General features: G+C 41.2%; 1 protein-coding gene across 2 annotated transcripts in view; it reads left to right on the top strand.

Annotated features, from left to right (window-relative positions):
* CHD7 (chromodomain helicase DNA binding protein 7) overlaps positions 1 to 20338 on the top strand; it is a 186450-nt gene that overhangs the window by 148153 nt on the left and 17959 nt on the right. For both annotated transcript variants that reach the window (XM_045560964.1, XM_045560966.1), the window contains exons 14-23: positions 814 to 957; positions 2144 to 2399; positions 8198 to 8408; positions 8906 to 9101; positions 9755 to 9922; positions 10163 to 10342; positions 13322 to 13432; positions 13522 to 13727; positions 16525 to 16724; positions 16914 to 17073. In XM_045560964.1, coding sequence (XP_045416920.1) covers positions 814 to 957; positions 2144 to 2399; positions 8198 to 8408; positions 8906 to 9101; positions 9755 to 9922; positions 10163 to 10342; positions 13322 to 13432; positions 13522 to 13727; positions 16525 to 16724; positions 16914 to 17073 — 1832 coding nt within the window. The remainder of the gene's footprint in view (positions 1 to 813; positions 958 to 2143; positions 2400 to 8197; positions 8409 to 8905; positions 9102 to 9754; positions 9923 to 10162; positions 10343 to 13321; positions 13433 to 13521; positions 13728 to 16524; positions 16725 to 16913; positions 17074 to 20338) is intronic.

Raw genomic sequence — 20338 nt, 5'->3', positions numbered from 1 at the left:
AGAAGATATAATTACTTTCTGAAATAGTTTTATTAGCTGTGCTGTACAACGAATGGCCAAAGTAGAAAATAATAAGGCTCTTAAGATTAATAAACTCACTATTGTTAAGACTGATCATTGTAAAACAGCCCCTCCGTGTTGCATCTATAGAAATTGAAGGACAGGGGAAAACTGCATGGGGAAAGCTGGGAATGAGCTTGTAAACAGGAAGAATTAATTAAAGAAATACCTAACTGGGTTCAAAGAGACAGTTATAAATAGCATCTGATTAAAAAAAAGTGATTGTGGTATTTTAAAACCAAGCTGACCTCTTTGCTAGTTGGAAATTTTTGTAGAACAAAATAGTTTTTCATACACTGTTGCATGTAGAAGAACTTCTTTTGTCTCTAAAGTGAGTCATGCAGGAAGCAGATGGAGAGATGAGGGCACTGTTGATATAGAGACCAGAAAGAAGCATGTGCGATTTATCTGAGTCTAGGGATTTTGAAAAAACTTGTGGGGAAAAAAGCATTTGAGACTTAGCCCATGGCACTAAAATATTGACCTAGTAACCCCAGGAAGAAGCAAAATGGCACTACACTTTTAAGGAGTCTGTGGAGTTCTAGGGAGCTCCATGTACCTATTTATCTGAAGCAGGAGCCATGTTCTTGTAGCTCCGTCTTCATGTTTAATTTCTATACTTCACATAGGGTGGATGCTGAATTAACACTGATGAGTAGAAGTAGAAAGATGGGTATCTGGTAAAAAAAACTTTGGTTTTAAGAAACTCTTTTTGCTACAATTTGATCAGCTGCTTTCCTTGCACTACCGTAGGAACACAAAGTGCTGCTGACAGGAACCCCGCTGCAGAACACTGTGGAAGAACTCTTTAGCTTGCTTCATTTCTTGGAACCAAGTCGCTTCCCTTCAGAAACCACCTTTATGCAAGAATTTGGTGATCTAAAAACAGAAGAGCAGGTACTTATCATCTTTGCTTTGTATTTTAGTCATAAAATTGATGATTAACCCATGAAATGGCCAAGCGTTAATATTTACATTATTTTAAAATGTAAATTATATCACAGTTTCTCATCTGGTGAACAGAACTTTATATATCCATTCCTTGGACTTTCCAAGTCATCTTTATGAAGATTTCTTGTTTGTTTATTTGTTTGTTCTCGCGAAGGACTGTTGAGATTTATAGAGAGGTTTCGTACCTCTTGATGTAATTTTCAGAGATGGCTGTGCTCTTCGGGTTGGTGGTTTTGGTGTGTATATGTACTTTTGGGGATAGTGTCAGGAGCCACTGAAGTTTGTAGAGCTGTTTGCCTGCTGGAGTTTTGTACTCTTATTCCCAAAGCATGTGCTTCTTCAAACCTACATATTTTCATTTTAAATACATGAGGCATAACTACCCCGCAGTATTTCTGTGAGAAACAAGTGATGTATTGAGTTTGAAAAGTGGTTGGTTATTTTATACACCGTAGGAGTTACATGGGTATTAGTTATTATGTTTTGTGTGCTCTATTTGAAATAAATATGGGAGATAGGCTTGAAATCTTGGTCTTTGTGTACCCCCTCCCCCAACTTACTATCTAAAACCGCTTAGCTTAGTCCAGAGTGAAGTCTGTTTTGCTTTTCTTTTCTAACATAGAACTATATGGTGTACTATATCCCATTGCCAATCAACAGAAAAGAGAACCAAGGAGAGAGATCTCTTGCCTGCTCATTGGTTCAGGGACTGTATAGCTCTAGGCTTACTTTCTCTCACTCTTTAGCTCTCCCTAGGAGGGAAGAGGACAGAAGCAGAGCACCCCCATGACATTGTCTTATCCCTCTTCCTCAACATCCCTGTGGCTTAAGACAAAAAGAAAGGAAAGCTAAATGAATAAATTGGATTTTTTGTTGTGTGTTTTTCAAGCCTTCTGGCTGTTCAGGACTCCTGGATAGGTAAAATAGTCCGTTGACTATCCAGTTGACTCATCCAACCTTCATGTGCTTCTCTTATGAAAGCTGAAGGATTGGCACCTTCATACCTTTATTAGGCTTTGAAAAATGAAAATGGATGGTAAATGAATATGATAATCTTGATTTTTCGTGTTAGAAAATGTTTTAATATGCAAGCAAATCATGATACCAGTATTTACATAAGGTCCTTTTTTAGGTACAAAAACTTCAGGCTATTCTAAAGCCAATGATGTTGAGACGTCTCAAAGAGGATGTAGAAAAGAACTTGGCCCCCAAAGAAGAAACTATTATTGAAGTTGAGCTAACAAACATTCAGAAGAAATATTACCGAGCCATCCTTGAGAAGAATTTTACGTTTCTTTCCAAAGGTGGTGGACAAGCTAATGTACCTAACCTTTTAAACACTATGATGGAATTACGAAAGTGCTGCAATCATCCGTACCTTATCAATGGTAAGCCTGCCCTGCTTGCGAGCTTATTTAAATGATGACTGAAGCACCAGAAATCCCTTTCAGCCCCCCAGACAGAGGATTTCATGGTTTTTAGTCATTACCATGTCCTGTCCACTCAGTGTGGGTTTCTCCAGCCTCCTATTCTCTGTGATGCCTCCGACCGTAGTGGCTGAAGGCGAGTGATCGTTGCCCCAGCAATCCCTGAAGTGGGATCTCACCTTGCCGTTCGCCTGCCTCCCTGTGCTTGAAAGGAGGCATTGGTGTTCCATGGCTAGAAGTCATCTGAAGTGCTAATAGCTAAAGGGAAAATAACCCCTGGCTGAGGTTTTCTTGAGGGTGTGTGCATGTGTGTGTGTTTAAATTGGAGTTAAAGATGAACTTTGGTGTGGGCAGACAACTATCAGCTATCTCGAGCCTTTGGTGGGAAATGTTCTCATATTCCTCTCAGTCTAGAGGCTTTTAGCACCTCTTTTTCCTGGAAATGAGAGATTATCCTAAATCTTTAATAATACTTTTCCCCTGTACTAATGGATAACTTATGGCCCTCCTGTTTTTTTTAGCTAAGTTCATTGTGTTATAACTCATCTGGGTTAAAACCTCTATTATATACTTTCAAAAATCATTAAGTCAGTAAATATTTCACATCTATATATATAAGGTACTCTGGAGAAAGTCAATACAAAGGTCAATAAGAAGTGAGCATTCCACTCTAGGAGCCTTCAGTTAGGTGTGAGGGATTGAGATTAGGAAAGCTTTAAGAAGGAAATGGCATTTGAGATAAGCCTTCATGTGTAGAAAGGATTTTTCCAGGCAGAGTAAAAAAAGAAAGGACATTGAGGCTGAAGTAATAACATAAGCAAAGAGAGAGTCTGGAAAACAAAGGAGAACTTGCCCAAAGTGTAAGGCCACGCATTAAGAAACAGTGGGACAGTGTACCTTAGACATGCAGGGAAGGGCTTAAAAGCCAGTGCATGGAACCGTAGGTGGTGGAGAAACACGACTAGTGTTTGAGCTGAGCAATGATTAGAAATATGATTCAGGGATGGGTGGTATGGTGGCTCACTCCTGTAATCCTAGCACTTTGGGAGGCTGAGATGGGAGGATGACTTGAGGCCAGAAGTTCAAGACCAGCCTGTGCAACACAGCAAGACCCCACCTCTACACACAATTTTTTTTTTTAAATTAATTGGGCTTGGTGGCACATGCCTGAAGTCCTAGTTACTCAGGAGGCTGAGGCAAGAGGATCACTCGAGTGCAAGAGTTTGAGACTACAGTGAGCTATTACTGTACCACTGCACTCCAGCCTGGGCAACAGACAAGACCTCGTCTCTAAATAAATAAATATGTAAGTAAGAAAGAAAAAGTAAGAAAAAGGATTTAAGATGATCCATCAGGCAACATTATATTTTAAAAAATGGGAGGAGGGAAAGATAGACATGCACAAGGACCAGCTAGGAGTCTATTGCTGTAGTTCAGGCAGGCAAGAGTTAATATGGATTAAAGGAAAGTGATGGTAGCAAATTTGGGGGACTAGTGTGCAATGATAATTGGCCGACGATGTAGTTAGGTTCAGTTTCAGGGAAGAAGGAGCAAAGCCTGTTCTGTCTTTATCACAGTCCGTGAGGTTCAAGGACAGCTGATTTAAGGAGTTCCTAATCTTTTCCCCTTCAACAATTTACACACCTATCAGCCACCCCAGATCCAGAAGTCCTTTCTCTAAAAGATAGAGTAGTCCACACCTAGAAGGCAGTCTCAAGTGTAAGCACCTGAGGTGATTGTTGTGTGACGTCTGTGAATTTCTTTTTAAAACTTTGTGTTTTTAGCTTTGTCTTCTAAAGAGAGCATCGTGTGCAATAATTATATGTTCAGTTCTGCCAACCTGCCAATCACAATGTGTACAGGAGCTTTTGAGGGTGATACAGTGAGTGTCAGCCAAGCCTGTTCACGGAGTTGGAGAGAGAGGGTTGGGGCTTAGGGCAAATGATGGTGAAGGACACATGTGTGCATGTACACACACATTTTTTCATTTAATAGCTGGTAAAAAGGAAATAAATAATAGCCTCCAAGGGGAAAGAAAAGAAAAGGAGATACTCACAAAAGGGCTTGACTGCTGCCAGCAGAGTATGTGTGAAAGGGGAGATCTCAGTGATGGTGGTTACGTAGCTACCCCTGTTCCATCGAGTTTACCCTGTCTGGTCACATGTTAATTACATGCATTGATCATCGGGATGTTTTCCCCCAAAACACAGCTGGTGGGTCTCTTCCTTGGCTGATTGCTCTCCAGGGTCATCCTATATAGCTCATTTGTTCGCTGGGAGCCTCTTAGGCTTGGCATCTGTGGCAATTGTTCTAATTGGTCACACATTGAGGTCGGTCAGCTTTTCTGTGCTTACAACAATTTAAGAAGTATCTGTTAAGCAGGTGTCCTTTTTGCCTTTATTTTGGGAAATTGTAATGAAAAAATGCTTATACACAATCTAAGCATACAACTGCCCAGATAACTTTTGCAGACATTGTGTTTCACAGAGGTTTGAAACAGTACTGTTTATTTTCATCAGAAACATTTATTGAACATTTAAAAGAGAATTCTTTAATTTTGGAGATTAAATTGAAATTTGTATTGGTTGTGGCAGGGTAAAGCACCCCCAATCAAACTAACCTTCAGTTCAACAAAGCACATTTCCATAGTTGTGAAAAATAGAAGCAACGATATGCATGAGTTGAGAGTAATCGAAGCACAGCAGAAGAAAAAAAATCTGTAAGTGATGGCAGAACACAAACTGTTCATAAAGGAAGAATATTTTTAATGTGACTTAATATTTTTACTTAAGTGCTTGGAACTGTTTGGCACACTGTAAGCCTCCGCTCGTTTTTCTTGCTACAAGGTAAGCAAGAAAGTTAAGCAAGTTAAAGTAACTGGGTGACATAAATGGAGTTAGTGTTATTGCCCCAAGCTTTATTTGAATAGAGTTTCCAATTTTTAGGTTCCATGATGTGAGGGCAAGAATGATGTAAAAAGTGTCCACGGTCCCCTGCTGGTTGGAGGAGACTTAAGGGTCGGTGGTTGTTGGTGGAGGCAGGGGCAGTGTAGAGAAGGGAGGGCAAAAAGAAAACAAGAGTGAGGCTTACATGGTGGAATGAATTTCAGAGAGAAATTAGTAACTCTTTTTTTTCTGGTGATCTTCAAGAACAAAATATTTTCTTGTTTGTTGGTGGCTTATATAGCTAGATGACATTGCAGTTACTGCCCTGACAGTGACCATCTGTTGAAGTGAAAAAGACTTCAAGCTGGAAGTGAGTGCACACTTATTTCAAATGTTTTTGATACACACACACACTTTTAACTGTAGTGCCAGCCATGCTTTAATTAAAGGCAGAACCAACAAAGTATTTTGGTTTATCATAACCCATTTCCTGTTAATTTTCTGATTGATGTTTACAAGTCTAATGTCAAGGTAAATCTTTAATTGGTAATCTTGAAAATTTGGCTATGACGTCAGAAGGTAGAAATTGCCCTCCTCCCCAACACCTTCCCTACTTTTTTTCCTTCAGTGTTGCCATAATAAAATGTTAAGAGAATCCTATAGGAAATATGTTTGCTGATATTATTTTTAAATGAAGTATTATTAATGTAAACTGGCTGCCACCTTAAGGAATTGAATCCATAACAGAGCTGGATTGATTAACTCAGCAGTAGTTTTTCTCAGGTAAGAAAGAATGTAGTTTTCTTTTTGACTATTCTTTATAAGATGAGAAATTATTGGTAGCATTGAAAAGGCAGAAAAGTTACTTTCCTCATCTCTGAATAATTTTAAAATTTAAAAAAAATTTAAATTTTTCTTGCTAATTTGACTGAATTTTTAATACTTAAATTTTTTATTAAAATTCAAACATGTCTTGACATTTATCAAATGATTATTTCATTTTTGAAAAATATTCATTGCCCATTAACTTGTTTTAAACTATAAAAAGATTGTACTTTATTTTACTATGGATTATAATCTTAACATGGACAAGAAATAATTACCCAAATATCATGAGAATATAAAATCTATTTCTGAAATGCAAAAAGCTTATAAAGTATTGTACAACAAGAATGAACTTTAAAAAGATGTAATGCAACATATGGGCTTAAATCTATTTCCCCTGTCTCTTGAGGGCCTTCTTGTCCTTAATCTAGAACCTGGGTTTCTAACTTTCACATTTTGAGAAACATTATTTAACTTTATTGAAGGACATTCTTGCTGATGCGCTTAAATAACATTTTGTTCTTTAGCTTTTCCTAATAAACCTCTTGCTTTTGTTTTCATACTTAAAGAAAAATTCTGAATATTAGCTTTTTATTCGTGTGGAAAAGGGAGTGAGGGGCTGGCAGTTCAGACAGAGCCAGTGTTTCTGCCAGTCTCCCATCATAAGAAACTCGTGTGCTTTGTGGAGGCCTTAGTACTTAGGAAGACGTTACGTGACTTTAATCTGTTCTCAGTAAGGTCTTTGTTGATTAATAATTAACAGACTATATTTATGCCATATGACCATGTCACAAGGTAATTTCTACCAAGCACCTTTAAAATGGAAATGGATTGTGCTTTTGTTACATCTTGTGCCTCTTGCAGAAGTACTGTCTGTGTGGCTGTGGTGGCCTAACTAACCTTTAAAACTGTATCCCCATCTTGTGTTATAGTTAGTTCACGTGTTTAAACCGGTGGTAGGAAGAGTAGTGTCAAATTTCTGGCACTATGTAAGGCTGGGAAATAATCCCATTAGGATGTGTGTGTGTCTGTGTTTTCTGAAGAATAGGTGAGCACTTCCTCCGCCTTTAGGGAGAGGAGCTGAGCACAGCAGCTCTGTCCTGATTAACCCCAGAGGCAGGAGGAGGCCAGACCAGTGCTGCATAATTCTAGTTAAGCCACCTAAGCGGTTGAAGGAAGCTTAGCCTGCTGCTTACTGAATAAGCGTGTGCTTGGGGTCAGGGGAGGATGTGGTAGGGCTTCATTCCTTAAGAAGATGTTGTTTTCTTGAGGCTTCTGTCTAATATACCCAAGTCTTTGAACGAGCTAAAATCCATGTAGGGCTATGAGAAAAAGAGGGTTAAGCATAAAAGTCTTATATCAAACACTTAGAGGGCTTTCTTTAAGCTTTAAACGCTTTGTATAATTCAAGATAGAATTTTTGTGTCTTAAGAAATTATCAGGTGGGAATAAATGTGGAGAGAGATTTAGAGGTTGCAGTAGAAGATACGTGCTTAGGTCCCACACAAATATCCCTAAAAGTTATCTTGAAAGTGAATACCCCTTTTTGCAGTCATTTTGGCTATATTAGTAGGTATCTATGCCCCCAAACTACTACTCTTTACTGTAACCGTTAGGACTTTATTCCTTTGTTTTAGAACAGATTTTGTTGTTTGTGTTTATATTCAGCTAGTAAACAGTTCTTCATTTCTTTAGCAATTTAGGTTCCAAATTTTTTGTAGGTATCTGGCCCTTGGCTTATTTCTGCCACTTCTGGCTTGACAGTCTGTTGTTGAAATTCAGTTTTTACAGACAGCAAACATTTGTTTGTTGAAAAATGTGATTTTCCTCCTAAATGCCTCAGTATGTTGTACTTAAAAGTTTGATCCCTTTTGTATGTCCATGGTTTTGTGTAGACCCAACTTCGAGTAAGTAGGTGGATTCTCGTTCATAAACAAGAGTGTGGTGTTCTGGTTCCTACAGTTTGCAGTGGGTTTTGAAAGCAAATTCATTGTTTTTAGTAATAAAAACCTTTTACAGTGTTCACGTTATGCTGTCCAATCTCTGCAGGTGCTGAAGAGAAAATTTTGGAAGAGTTTAAAGAAACACACAATGCAGAGTCTCCAGATTTTCAGCTCCAGGCAATGATCCAGGCTGCTGGCAAGCTAGTGCTGATTGACAAGCTGCTGCCAAAACTGAAGGCTGGTGGCCACAGGGTGCTTATCTTTTCCCAGATGGTGCGCTGCTTGGACATACTGGAAGACTACCTCATTCAGAGACGGTGAGGGCCACCGTATCAGAATAATAAAAAGGAAATAAAAAATTGCCCTTCACAGGGCTCCAAGTGGTTCACCTAGAAGTGACATTTATGATAAAGGGGATGGAATGGGGACAGTGTGTCACATGTCTTTTTAAAAACTGTAGATGTACGTGACAATTATTTTATATGACAACTACAAGAGGACAGTGCATACTTCTGTGAACAATTTTTTTCCCCATTGCTGTCATTTGACTAGGGGAGAATAGTTCTTACTTCAGATTGAAATTGTTTGTTATCTTACTTTGAGAGATGTCAGCTATTTTCAGAGTTTAGCTTTTTCACTGGAGAGGAAGTAAAATAAAATTTAATCTTTGGTCATTCAATTATATAAAAAACAACAAGAAACTCTATTTGCTCTGAAATTATTTCTGTTAAATCATATCATTTTGTTAATAAAAAAGGAACAAGGATGTTGTAGCTATGTGTCAGGCCTCCTTGTTTGTACTGGTCCTTTCCAGGTACCCGTACGAGAGGATCGACGGCCGGGTGAGAGGCAACCTTCGCCAGGCGGCGATCGACAGGTTCTCCAAACCCGATTCCGATAGGTTTGTTTTCCTCCTGTGCACAAGGGCAGGAGGCCTAGGCATTAATCTCACTGCTGCTGATACCTGCATCATCTTTGATTCAGACTGGAATCCCCAAAATGACCTCCAGGTAAATACACAAGAAAATCTTGCTGATTTTGTTTTTTTTGAAGTCATTCTACTATGACAGAAAATCCCCATTCCAACCAATGAAGTGTCATCACTCAGGCAGTGTCTCATGACTGAGGGAAAATCAACCAACTAGTCACCAATTTATTAGTGTTGTAAAAAGAAATTTCTTAGGATCTCAACTCTCTTCAAACTGTACTACTTATTTAATAGAACATAAGGGTCTTATAACTGGCAGTTGAGTCTTCTCTTTCTTCGGTAGCTGTCAGGTTGGGCTGCTATAACAGACACCGCATAAATTGGGTGGCTTAAACAGCAAACATTAATACCGCGCAGCTCTGGAGGTTGGAGGTCTGAGATCAGGCTGCTGGCAGGGTCAGGTCTTGGTGGGGGCCCTCTTCCTGATTCATAGACAGCCACCTTCTTGCTGTGTCCTCACGTGGCCTAAAGAGAGCTGGGTGGCTCTCTGGCCTCCTTTTCCCAGCACTGATCCCATTTGTGCATACTCCGTCCTTACAACCTCATCGCCCTAAGGCCCCACCTCCAGATACCATCCCATTGGGATGAGGGTTTCCACGTATGAATTTGGAGGGGTGGGGATGGGACACAGACATTCAGTTCTTTGCAATACCATTAATTTTGTTTTTCTTCCAGGCTCAGGCTAGATGTCATAGAATAGGACAGAGCAAATCTGTGAAAATCTACAGGCTGATTACGAGAAATTCCTATGAAAGGGAAATGTTCGACAAGGCTAGTTTGAAGCTGGGTTTGGATAAAGCTGTGCTGCAGTCTATGAGTGGAAGAGAAAACGCTACCAATGGGGTAAAACAACACTTGCTTAAACCACTTGTTTATTCTGGCCCCTTCCTTTATTTAGCTAATAGTAAGACATTATTCAGTATCTGATTAGTTTTCGACCTCAGTATTTTAAGCATATTTTGTCACACTTTCCTTTGCTATAATTCAGGTTTACTGTCTTTGAAAGAAACGAGGCTTTTGTTTAGTCTACAAACATTATAATTCTAAATTATTTTGAATATTTTAAATATTTCTCTAAAACAGGTACAACAGCTCTCCAAGAAAGAAATTGAGGATCTTCTACGAAAAGGGGCCTATGGTGCACTCATGGATGAGGAGGACGAAGGGTCCAAATTCTGTGAAGAAGATATTGATCAGATTCTCCTACGTCGAACCCACACTATTACTATTGAGTCTGAAGGGAAAGGTTCCACGTTTGCTAAGGTGTGAAGAGGCCACATTTTCTATAGAAGCATGATAAAGTTCACATAAAAAGCACCTTGTAAAAGTGCTCATAAGATGTATACATAATGTGTGCTTTACATTGGGAATTAACAAATTAATTACTAACTCCCTGTAGAACCCCTGGCGCACAAAGAAATTCTTTATATTTTGGGTTCTCCTCTGTGTCTCTGGCACCAATAGTTGTCTTCACCTTGTTGTCCTGCTGTCTGCTTCTTGGCTCCTGAGGCTAATCCTTTACAAACCCTGTTCTTGACGTCACCCTCTCCACTTCTTCTGAGGTCCTGCTCCATCATCATCTTCCTTCTTTCCCCAGGTACTGATTCCTAAAACAGCTTGTGAGAATGATCGATCGAGTCATTTGTCTTTAAAAAGATCTCTCATTTGTTTACCCTTGTAGCTGCAATTCTACGCGTAACTCTTCTTTTCATAGCTAAAATCTGCACAAGTGTAGTCTACTCCAGCTATCTCCACTGCTTTTCTTTCTGCTTATTTTTCAGCTTCTAGCTTGTTACCCCTTCTCTGCCTCTGTCAGAATTCTGGCCAAGGTCACCACTGGGTACCCAGCCATTCTACCTGAGAGTGCCTTTTGAGGCTTTGCCTGCGTTTTGTTTCAGCCATCCACACCGAGGCCTACTCTACCCTTTTATTTTTAACAGCTTTATTGAAATCTAATTTACTTACCATAAAATCCGCCTGTTTTAAATGTGCAGTTCAATGCCTTTGCCGTATCATGTGCAACTATCAGCACAGTCTGGCGAGATCAGGCACATTCAAGGTGGTATGGCCATAACAACCACAATCTAAGTGTAGAATATTTCCATCACCCCAAAAGATCCCAATTCTCAGTAGTGATTAGTCCCCACCCCTACCCTGGAATCTTTGAAAACTGTTAATGTATTTTCTTTCTCTATAGATTTACTCTAGACAATTCATATAAATGGAATCATGTAATATATAATCTTTTATGTCTGACTTCATTCACTTAGTATAATGTTTTGGAGGTTCATCCATGTTGTAGCACATATCAGTAACTTTCTTTCCTTCTTATTGCCAAACAATATTCCATTGTTTGAGTTTACCACGTTGACCAGTTGATATTGGAAATTTGGATTATTTATCCATTCACTAGTTGATAATGAAATTTGGTTTGTTTCTGCTTTTTGTCGATTATGAATAATGTCATTATGAACATTTGTGAGTTTTTGTGTGAATGTATATTTTCATTTTTCTTGGGTATATACCAGGAGTGGAATTTCTATGTAGATAATATGTTAACTCCATGTTTAACCCTTAGATGAACTGCTAGACTGTTTTCTAAAGTGACTGTGCCATTTTCGCTTCCCACCAGCAGTGTATTAGTTTCATTTTCTCCATATCTTTGCCAACACGTTTTATTATCTGACTTCTTGGTTAGCCATCCCAGTGGTTGTGAATTGGTATCCCACTCTGGTTTTCTGGTTTGTATTTGTATTTCCTTGATGATGTTGAGCATCTTTTCATGTGCTTGTTGGCCAGAGGTCTATCATTTTGGAGAAACGTCCATTCAAATCTTTGTTTCATTTTTTAAATTATTTGTCTTTTTATTACTGAGTTTTAAGAGTTCTTTATATATTCTAGATAAAAGTTCTGTATCAGATAATATCATTGCAGGTATTTTCTCCTAGTCTTCTTAATGTTGTATAATTTTAATGAAGCCCAGTTTACCAATTTTTTTCTTTTATTGCTTGTGCTTTTGGTGTATTATCTGACCCAAGGTGCCAAAGATTTACTCTTAGGTGTTTTCTAAGAGTTTTTTAGTTTTCACTCTTACATTTAGGTTTAAGATCTTGTTTGAGTTGACTTTTGTGTGTGGTATGAGGCAAGGGTCCACCTCCTCCTTTTGCATGTGGGTGTCCTGTTGTCCCAGCCGCTCCAGTCTGGAAAGGCTCTGGCTCCCCCTGGGGCCTGTGACCCAGTACCTTCTGCCTCACATCTTTCAGCCTCTTGTTAGGTTCTTTTCCCTCAGTGCTCACAGGCACTGTAGATTCAGTATGTGCAAAACCAGACCAGCACCCATGTCTCTGCCCCCCAACATATACAGCACACACGTGCACGCGCACACATACGTTTGTCCACCTGAGTAGCACCATTCAGATGCCAGAGTTGGATGTTGAGGATTTTCTTGGCTTCCTCGTCCTCTCTCATGCTTCATATGCACCCATATTCTAACTCCATTCATTAATTTTACCTTTTAAAGAATATCTTTCTAGACCATCTCCTTTTCTCCATTTTTACTCTTTATGTCCATTTCATTATTCCTTCCCTAAACTATTACACTGGCCCGTTCTACCCTCCATGTTCCAAGACATTGGTCTGCCCCCTTTAACTCTGCGTGACTCTGGATGTGATCATTCCCATCCTGAGGTGATTTCTATTTTCAAAGCTCCCGGCTCCCTCAGGAATAGGGGTCAAACTCTGTTAACAGCTCATATAAGGCCCTGGACCTGGCTTCTCCTTCCCCCACCAACTTGACCTGTGGCTGTTCTTCCCTGCATATTCTTAGCGCTTTCCTCTCCTCTTTGCGTTTGTACATTTTTTGCCGTGAACATTTCCACATGCTTTCCTGGTTTATGAGTGTTGTAAAATATGGTCCAGACATTATCTTCTGGGAGAGCCTTTCTTCTCAGTTCCCAGCAGTTCCCTGCCTGGAGTGGGTTAGGGGCCCCTCTTCCAGGTATCACTTGCCCCTGTACTACGTACCTTTGTTACCTGTCATTTATCATGCTGCGGTGTAATCCTTTGTTTCCTGGTCCGTGTCCATCCTGCCTGAGGGACAGGCTTTCATTCTAGTCTCAGCTACCATAGACGTGGCACAAGTGGAGGGACACACACATAATGAAGGAATGAAGAAAAAGGTGGGTTTGCATGCTGCCTCCAAGAAAAGCATCTCAAAGTAATGCGTATTTTTTTCTCCTTTAGGCCAGTTTTGTTGCATCTGGAAATAGGACAGATATTTCCTTGGATGATCCAAATTTCTGGCAAAAGTGGGCTAAAAAGGCTGAATTGGATATTGATGCCTTAAATGGGAGGGTAAGTGAGAAGTCCCATTCAAACAACTTTCAGGTCTAACCCAAGGGTCACTCTTTCAGCAGCTTCAAACGTATCTGCTCTTTTGTTAGAACAACCTGGTTATTGACACTCCAAGAGTGAGAAAGCAGACCAGGCTCTATAGCGCGGTGAAGGAAGATGAGCTGATGGAGTTCTCAGACTTGGAAAGCGATTCCGAAGAAAAGCCTTGTGCAAAGCCACGGCGCCTCCAGGATAAGTCACAGGGCTATGCAAGGAGCGAGTGTTTCAGGGTTGAGAAGAATCTGCTCGTCTATGGGTAAGTCGGACTCACTATGAAAAATGGAATTTTAAAATTTTAACAGTAGTTAGAATTCCTAGCTGGTATAGAAAAATTATGTTTGTATGACTCCCCTTTGCACAGTCAAATGAATGCCTTGGCAGTAATTCTGTGGGTGTTGGAGTCATTTGGCTAAAGTGTTCCCGGTTGGTCAGATTCTTCCAGATTTGGAGAGGTCACCCAAAGTTAAGGTGCTTGTTTGTACCTTAAGGAATTATGTCAGATCCAGATTTACATGTTGATTATTAATAACTCAGAACCAAATCTCAAAATTACAAAATTTTTTCCCATTTTACGTTTGCATAAAATTTTTGACTATAGTACTCTCTTAATAATTTTCTGTTAAAAAAAATGGTCAAAGGCAATAGTCTCACTTGTTAAACTTCCTTCCAACTCATCTGAAACACGAATGGTCATTTGAACTTTGTAAATGTGTTGTGTTCCTCCTGCTGGACTACAAGTTTCTGAAAGTCAGGATCCACGCCTAGTTCATCGCTGAGTCACTGTGGCACCCCACACAGTACTTTGAATAGCAGAGTGCTCAGTAAATATCTGAATCAGTAAGAGTTCTCTAGCAGATTTAATGGGAGATAGGCAACTCCCGTTAAAATTTAAAAAAAAAAAAACAAAAAACAAAAAAAAAATTGCCACCAAAGCAGTGTTTCTACAGATCTGATGGTGTCTGATGATTTTTTCCAATGGATCGCTGTTAGTTTCAGAGTAGACACAAACCTATGTTGATGTGGCACCCAGAGCTCTTTTAGGCCCTTGGCATCTTGTTGGTTCTTTCCCGTGGGCAGTCCAAGGGGCTGTTAGGACAGACAGCTTCACCTCCTCCGATGTGCCGTGCTCCGTCCCATCTCTGGCTTTGCACAAGCCCTTCCCGGTACCTAGAGCGACCCCCGACGCAGGTCCTGGCACACAGACTTGGTCTGCCTCACTTCTGCTTTCTGTGGGTGTCCGACACAGGCATCAGCTTGCACTTCCCACCACACTCAGCACGTTGTGTGTGGTTGTTGAGTGGCCTGCTAGTTTCCCAGTTAGCAGCTCCGGGAGGACGGGACTCTTTCTTTGTATCCTTAGTGCAGTGCAAGCAGACCCACCGTGAGCACTGAATAAATGCTTGTTTGTGGAATAAGTAGCTTCAACAGAAATCCATCCTATATCTCTGCAGCTCTTTTGGTGCTATTAATTATCTGTGAAAGCTAGACGTCCTCTCCTGTCTGTTCTGACAGGGGCAGAGAGTCTCCCCACCTAAGTCCTTTGCTACTTGTACCTGCTACTGTGTTTCAACCTAATGAATTAGAGTTGAGAGTTTTATTGGTAACTTTAGGAATGGAACATATTAATAGCTCCTGAAGCTAAGCAGTATATGCTTAGGGCATTTTGTATTTCGGTCAAGCCCTTCCCTCCTCCCACGGGTGCTCACCATGTACTGAACACCTGCTTTGTGCTGGGCACCGTGCTAGGACGCTCTCGGACATTAGGGGTGCAGCTGTGAGCAAGACAGGCACAGCTTAAGGTGGGCATGTTGAACAAGCAGAAATGGTGTAAACTGTGATGATGCTGGGACAGGGAAGAACTCTGCCGTCGAACATAGAAGGATGTCACCTCATCTTTAAGACAGAGCTCAGGTGTTATCTCCCTACTTCTGGGGCTGGGAAGTAAAAGAGGGAATTCCACAGAGGGTGATACGTACAGTCTGTGACTTGATGGACATTATGAATCAGCCAGGATAAGAGGGAGTGTTGGGGGTAGGTAGGGAGGAAAAGAGAGTTCCCTGCAGAGACCAGTGTGTCCAGAGGCCTAGAGTTGAGGGCCAGCCTGGTACTCAGAGGAACGGAAGGAAGTTCACAGGAGCCAGAGAGGACCAGGGAGTGGCAAGAGACCAGGCCAGGGCGAGAAGCAGGGCCTGAGAGAGGACGTGCTGTTCTGTGCAGCCACGGCTCATCCTCCTCATGGCATAGCTCTCAGTCGCCAGTGGAGAGGCTGTCGGTACCATGAGCACTGCCCTGGTGGCTCAGACAGCACCTGCTGCCTCCTGCTCCCATGCCTATTTGTTACATGGTCTCACCCTGCAACTCACAGATGAAACAGAGCAACACTGTTTACCTTCGGATTATAACAGGAAACAAGCAGTCAGTTTCGACAGCGTGTTGTCTGTTTTTTTCTGTCCGTAGTCTTCTCTCCCACCCATTTCACATGAAGACCTGAGAGTTGGCTGAACATCTTTCCTCTGAGTGTTTTTTGTACTTGAGGTTATCACTTCCTATTTCAAAAGGAACCTCAGAGCTCTTCACAGTCTTTTACCAGTTATCGCGGCGTACCTTAGAGGTGGATTGATGCAACCATACTCCTCAGCATTACCTCCTTGATTTTGGGATAGTCACACCTACCTTGAGTCACCTTCTCAGATGGTTGGTATGTTTCATCGGCACATACTAGCCATGACAGAGTGAAACAAAGTATACAATTGCTGGGCCCTCAGATTGCATTCATGTCCTGAAAATTGCTGCATCTGCCTGGGAAAGCCGGTGTTCACCATGTGGATGTTATTTCAGTGTCAGTTCAACTCTTGCATTTAGGAGCAGTGAACTTACAGCCTACTCTGTAAGTGACTGTTTTTAACTCTTGCACCCTGGATTGCTTTCACCTGATGTAAAATATTGCAAGTTTTGACCCAGGATTTCCCAGCACTGGTACCTGACTATTAATGTAAAGCCCCAAATCTAAACTCAAAGGCACTGTCTGGATGCTGAATATTTGTTTTTTGTAGTTGGGGGCGGTGGACAGACATTCTTTCCCATGGACGCTACAAACGTCAGCTCACCGAGCAAGATGTAGAAACCATCTGCAGAACCATCCTAGTCTACTGTCTTAATCATTACAAAGGGGATGAAAATATCAAAAGCTTCATCTGGGATCTGATCACTCCCACGGCGGATGGCCAGACCCGAGCCTTGGTCAATCATTCCGGTAGGTCTGCTTCATGCTCTTTGCTCTATAGGGTCACAGAGAGCCACCAGAAACCTTTGTGACACACTGCTGATAAATAGATGTCACACAGACCCTGTATTTCCCTGCCTCGTACATTAGAATATCTGACTCTGACACTATAATTTGGAGTATAAAAGGCTTCTATTATTATGATGATGGTGATTCTAGGTTTGTCAGCCCCGGTGCCGAGGGGAAGGAAGGGAAAGAAGGTGAAAGCCCAGAGCACACAGCCAGTGGTGCAGGATGCCGACTGGCTGGCCAGCTGCAACCCAGACACTCTGTTCCAGGAAGACAGCTACAAGAAGCACCTGAAGCATCACTGTAACAAGTACGTTTGTAGGGGATGGATGTGGAGACCTTGGTTCCCTTTTTGTTCCTTAAAAAATCCGTACAGTCAGCTCTCTGTATCTGTGGATACAGAACCTCTGGATACAGAAGGCCAACTAAGGAATTTGAGCATCTGCAAATTTTGGTGTCCAAGGAGGGGTCCTGGAACCAATTTCCTGCAGATACAGAGGGATGGCTGTATTATTAAGACTGTTAAACTGTGTAGTTACTGTCTTTGTACAGCCTTCCCATTTTTCTTGAAACATGATGCCAGGTCGCAGGAGAGCATGCCTCTAGGTGACTGATTATTTTTTAATGTGGTAGAAGATACATAACTTGATGTTTACCATTTTAATCATTTGTAAGTGAGCAATTCATTGACATTAATTAGATTCACAATGCTATTATCTCATCACTGTCTAACCCCACAATTTTTCCATATTCCCAGTATAAACTTTGTACCCATTAAACAATAATTTGCCAGTTCCACCCCTGCCCACCTGGCCCCTGGCAACACTGTTCTACTTTCTGTGAGTTTGTCTATTCAAGGTATCTCATAATTGGAATCATACATTATTTGTCCCTCTGTATCTGGCTCATTTCACACAGCATGTTTTTAAGGTTCATTCATGGTGTAGCATGTATCAGAGTTCCGTTCCTTTTAATGGCTGAATAGTATTCTATTGTGTGTGTGTGTCGTATTTTGTTTGTCCATTCATCTGTTGATGGACACTTGGGTTATTTCCACCTTTGGCCATTGTGAAGAATATTGCTATGAGCATTGTAGATGACCAGTTTTTAACTAATATGTGTTAGAGAATATGGTTGGCAATATATGATCCTGACTTCAGCTGACTGCTTTCAGTTGGAAGAACTGTGGAATTTATGTATTATTTTTTGCCTGATAATATTTCAGTTGATGGGTCCATTTTTCCTACTTATGAGCTTAGAATCATATTCCTTACCTTTATTTCTACTGATTATAGACCGTTGAAGAGTGTTAAATCTGAATTTATTTCATTGCTTGGAGCTCTGTTAACTGTCTGCATAGTGAGCTAGCTTCTGCGTATGTTGATTGTTTTCTCTTTTTTTTTTGATTGTTTTCTTATTCTCAGTATGCATGTTTGAGTATCAGTAGGGTAGGCAACAATGCTACTGAACACTCTGAATGCTCTGCACTTCCTAGCTTTGTGTAGAAAGCTAGGCAAATTACTCAACCTCTTTAGGACTCACTTTTCTTGTGAGTGAGTCAGAGCTCGTCAGTAAGATCTCAATGGGATGAAGCAGGATATGTATAAATATCTATTTCTCTTTTAAAAAGCAGCAGCAACAAAAGTCTGAGCACGTAATGCTGGCAGCATGCCAAACGCTTTATATGGATTGTCTGTATCCATGTAGTCTGAGTTGGCTACGATGAGTAGGGCTATTTTATCCCCATTTAAGTGACAAGGAAACTGAGCCTCAAGTTGAGTAACTTACTTCAGGTCCCTCAGCCAGTTAAGGGGCAGAACCAGGTTTGAACCCGCGACCATCATGTTCCCCCGCCCACTTCATTTCGGAAGTCCACCTCCTCCTCGGAGTTTTCAAGAGGCTCCAGGGAGTCTTCAAATCTATTATCTCAAGCCATTTTGGTGTCTCAGAAACTGGCTGTTACCGCTGTGGCATAATAGTTCTCCCTAAAATCCTACCCCACTCATAGCTGTTAGAAAACTCCTGTGTCCTTGTGGTTTATGGCAACTTTGGGTCCATAGTCTTCTGGGTTCTGGATTCAAACAGAGTGAAGTGGTTTAGTGTGGGAGGAATGGTTCCTGTCCTGGATGCTGGTGTGATGGTGCTGGTTTTTAATGTCCCATTCTACTGTCAATAACAGACTTTCCACAGGGTACCCTTCCTAATTAGTATGTGAGAAGTAACTGGTATTCTCCATATCTTTCCGCCCAGTCTCAGAAGAAGACTGTGGGTGCCTTCCAGCTCATCTCTGAGACAAATCAAGTGCTCCAATTGTCCTTTCCAAGTAGATCACGCCCTGAGACTCACTGGGGTCTAAAGTGAGGAAATGTTGATGCCTGTTAAGATGGAAAATGAGACCCACATTGAGGCATGTCCTAGAAAGTAACTGGCCCCTTCTGTCCCAAGTTTCAAGGTCATGAGAGACAAAGACAAAGGGGACAGGACAGTCCTGTGCCATGTGTGGCCAGCAGTCGTGTCTGTCTAGCTTACGGAGTGTGAACTCCCTGGGATCAGAGGCCATGTTCTGCTCACGTTTTTGTCCTCCGAGTGGTTGGCCAGCATAGTGGATTCCACAGGGGCACTTGGCTTGTTAACTGCATTGGCATGAATTTTTTCCTTTAGAAGAAAGGTGACATTCACAGATAGTTCATAAAAGCTCTACATAATGAAGTTCCTCCTGAAGCAGAAATCTTTGATTTTTACCAAAATGGAGAGAAACCATTAGGCTTCTTGCCACTCTATCAAGTTTTGCTGTGAATAATAAAGAATCTAGCCAAAGGCAGAGAATATTTTCTTTGGACCTGCCCTTTCTGAGCAGCCTCTGTAAGTAGGTGCTGGCCTTTAAATTCTTCCGCCTGCCATGGAGACCCAGACTGTCTCCTCTTCTTTGCATTTCAGTGTGGCACAGAGTTTCTCATGAGCTAACAAGAGAAAGAAATCTTTAAAAAAAAAAAATGAATCATCCAAAATGATGGCCTACCTTGGAGTCTATTCCGATATTCACAGCCTCACAATGAGCCCATCCAGAGCCCATGGTGGCCATGAGTAGACTTGTGGGCAGGAAGGCATGTCAGGGAGCATCCGTTGAGGTATGACTGGAAATAGTCTGTTTTGGTGAAGCTGCCCCTAGTTGTCATTTTAAAGTTTTCGAAGACAGTTGCCATGCCCCGAGAGACAGTGTGATGTGGGGTCAGAAGACCTAGTTCTGATTGTCCCATGTGCAGGGTAAGTCTGTGGCCTTGGATAAGTCACTTATCTTCTGTTGCCATCAGTGTTCACTCTTGTAAAATGGAAGTTTTATCTTACCTCCCTTCATTGTAGGGTTATTGTGAGGGTCAGATGAGCTAGGATAAGTAAGTGTGATACACTGGCTGTGAAGTGTTATGCAAGTACGTGGTGGGATTATTACAGTGTGCTCATGGCCAAGAAAGTAGTCTTCACAGATCAGTCCCGAATGCACACCAGAGGCTGCCCAGCAGGGGATGCTACATTCAGAGTAGACATAGGCCTTTGGGACCCACCAGGTGGACTTTATT

Source organism: Lemur catta, chromosome 9, assembly GCF_020740605.2.
Source record: "Lemur catta isolate mLemCat1 chromosome 9, mLemCat1.pri, whole genome shotgun sequence".
Lineage (NCBI taxonomy): Eukaryota > Metazoa > Chordata > Mammalia > Primates > Lemuridae > Lemur > Lemur catta.
The sequence above is the reverse complement of the archived record's forward strand: the minus strand, read 5'-3'. Positions and strand labels throughout refer to the sequence as shown.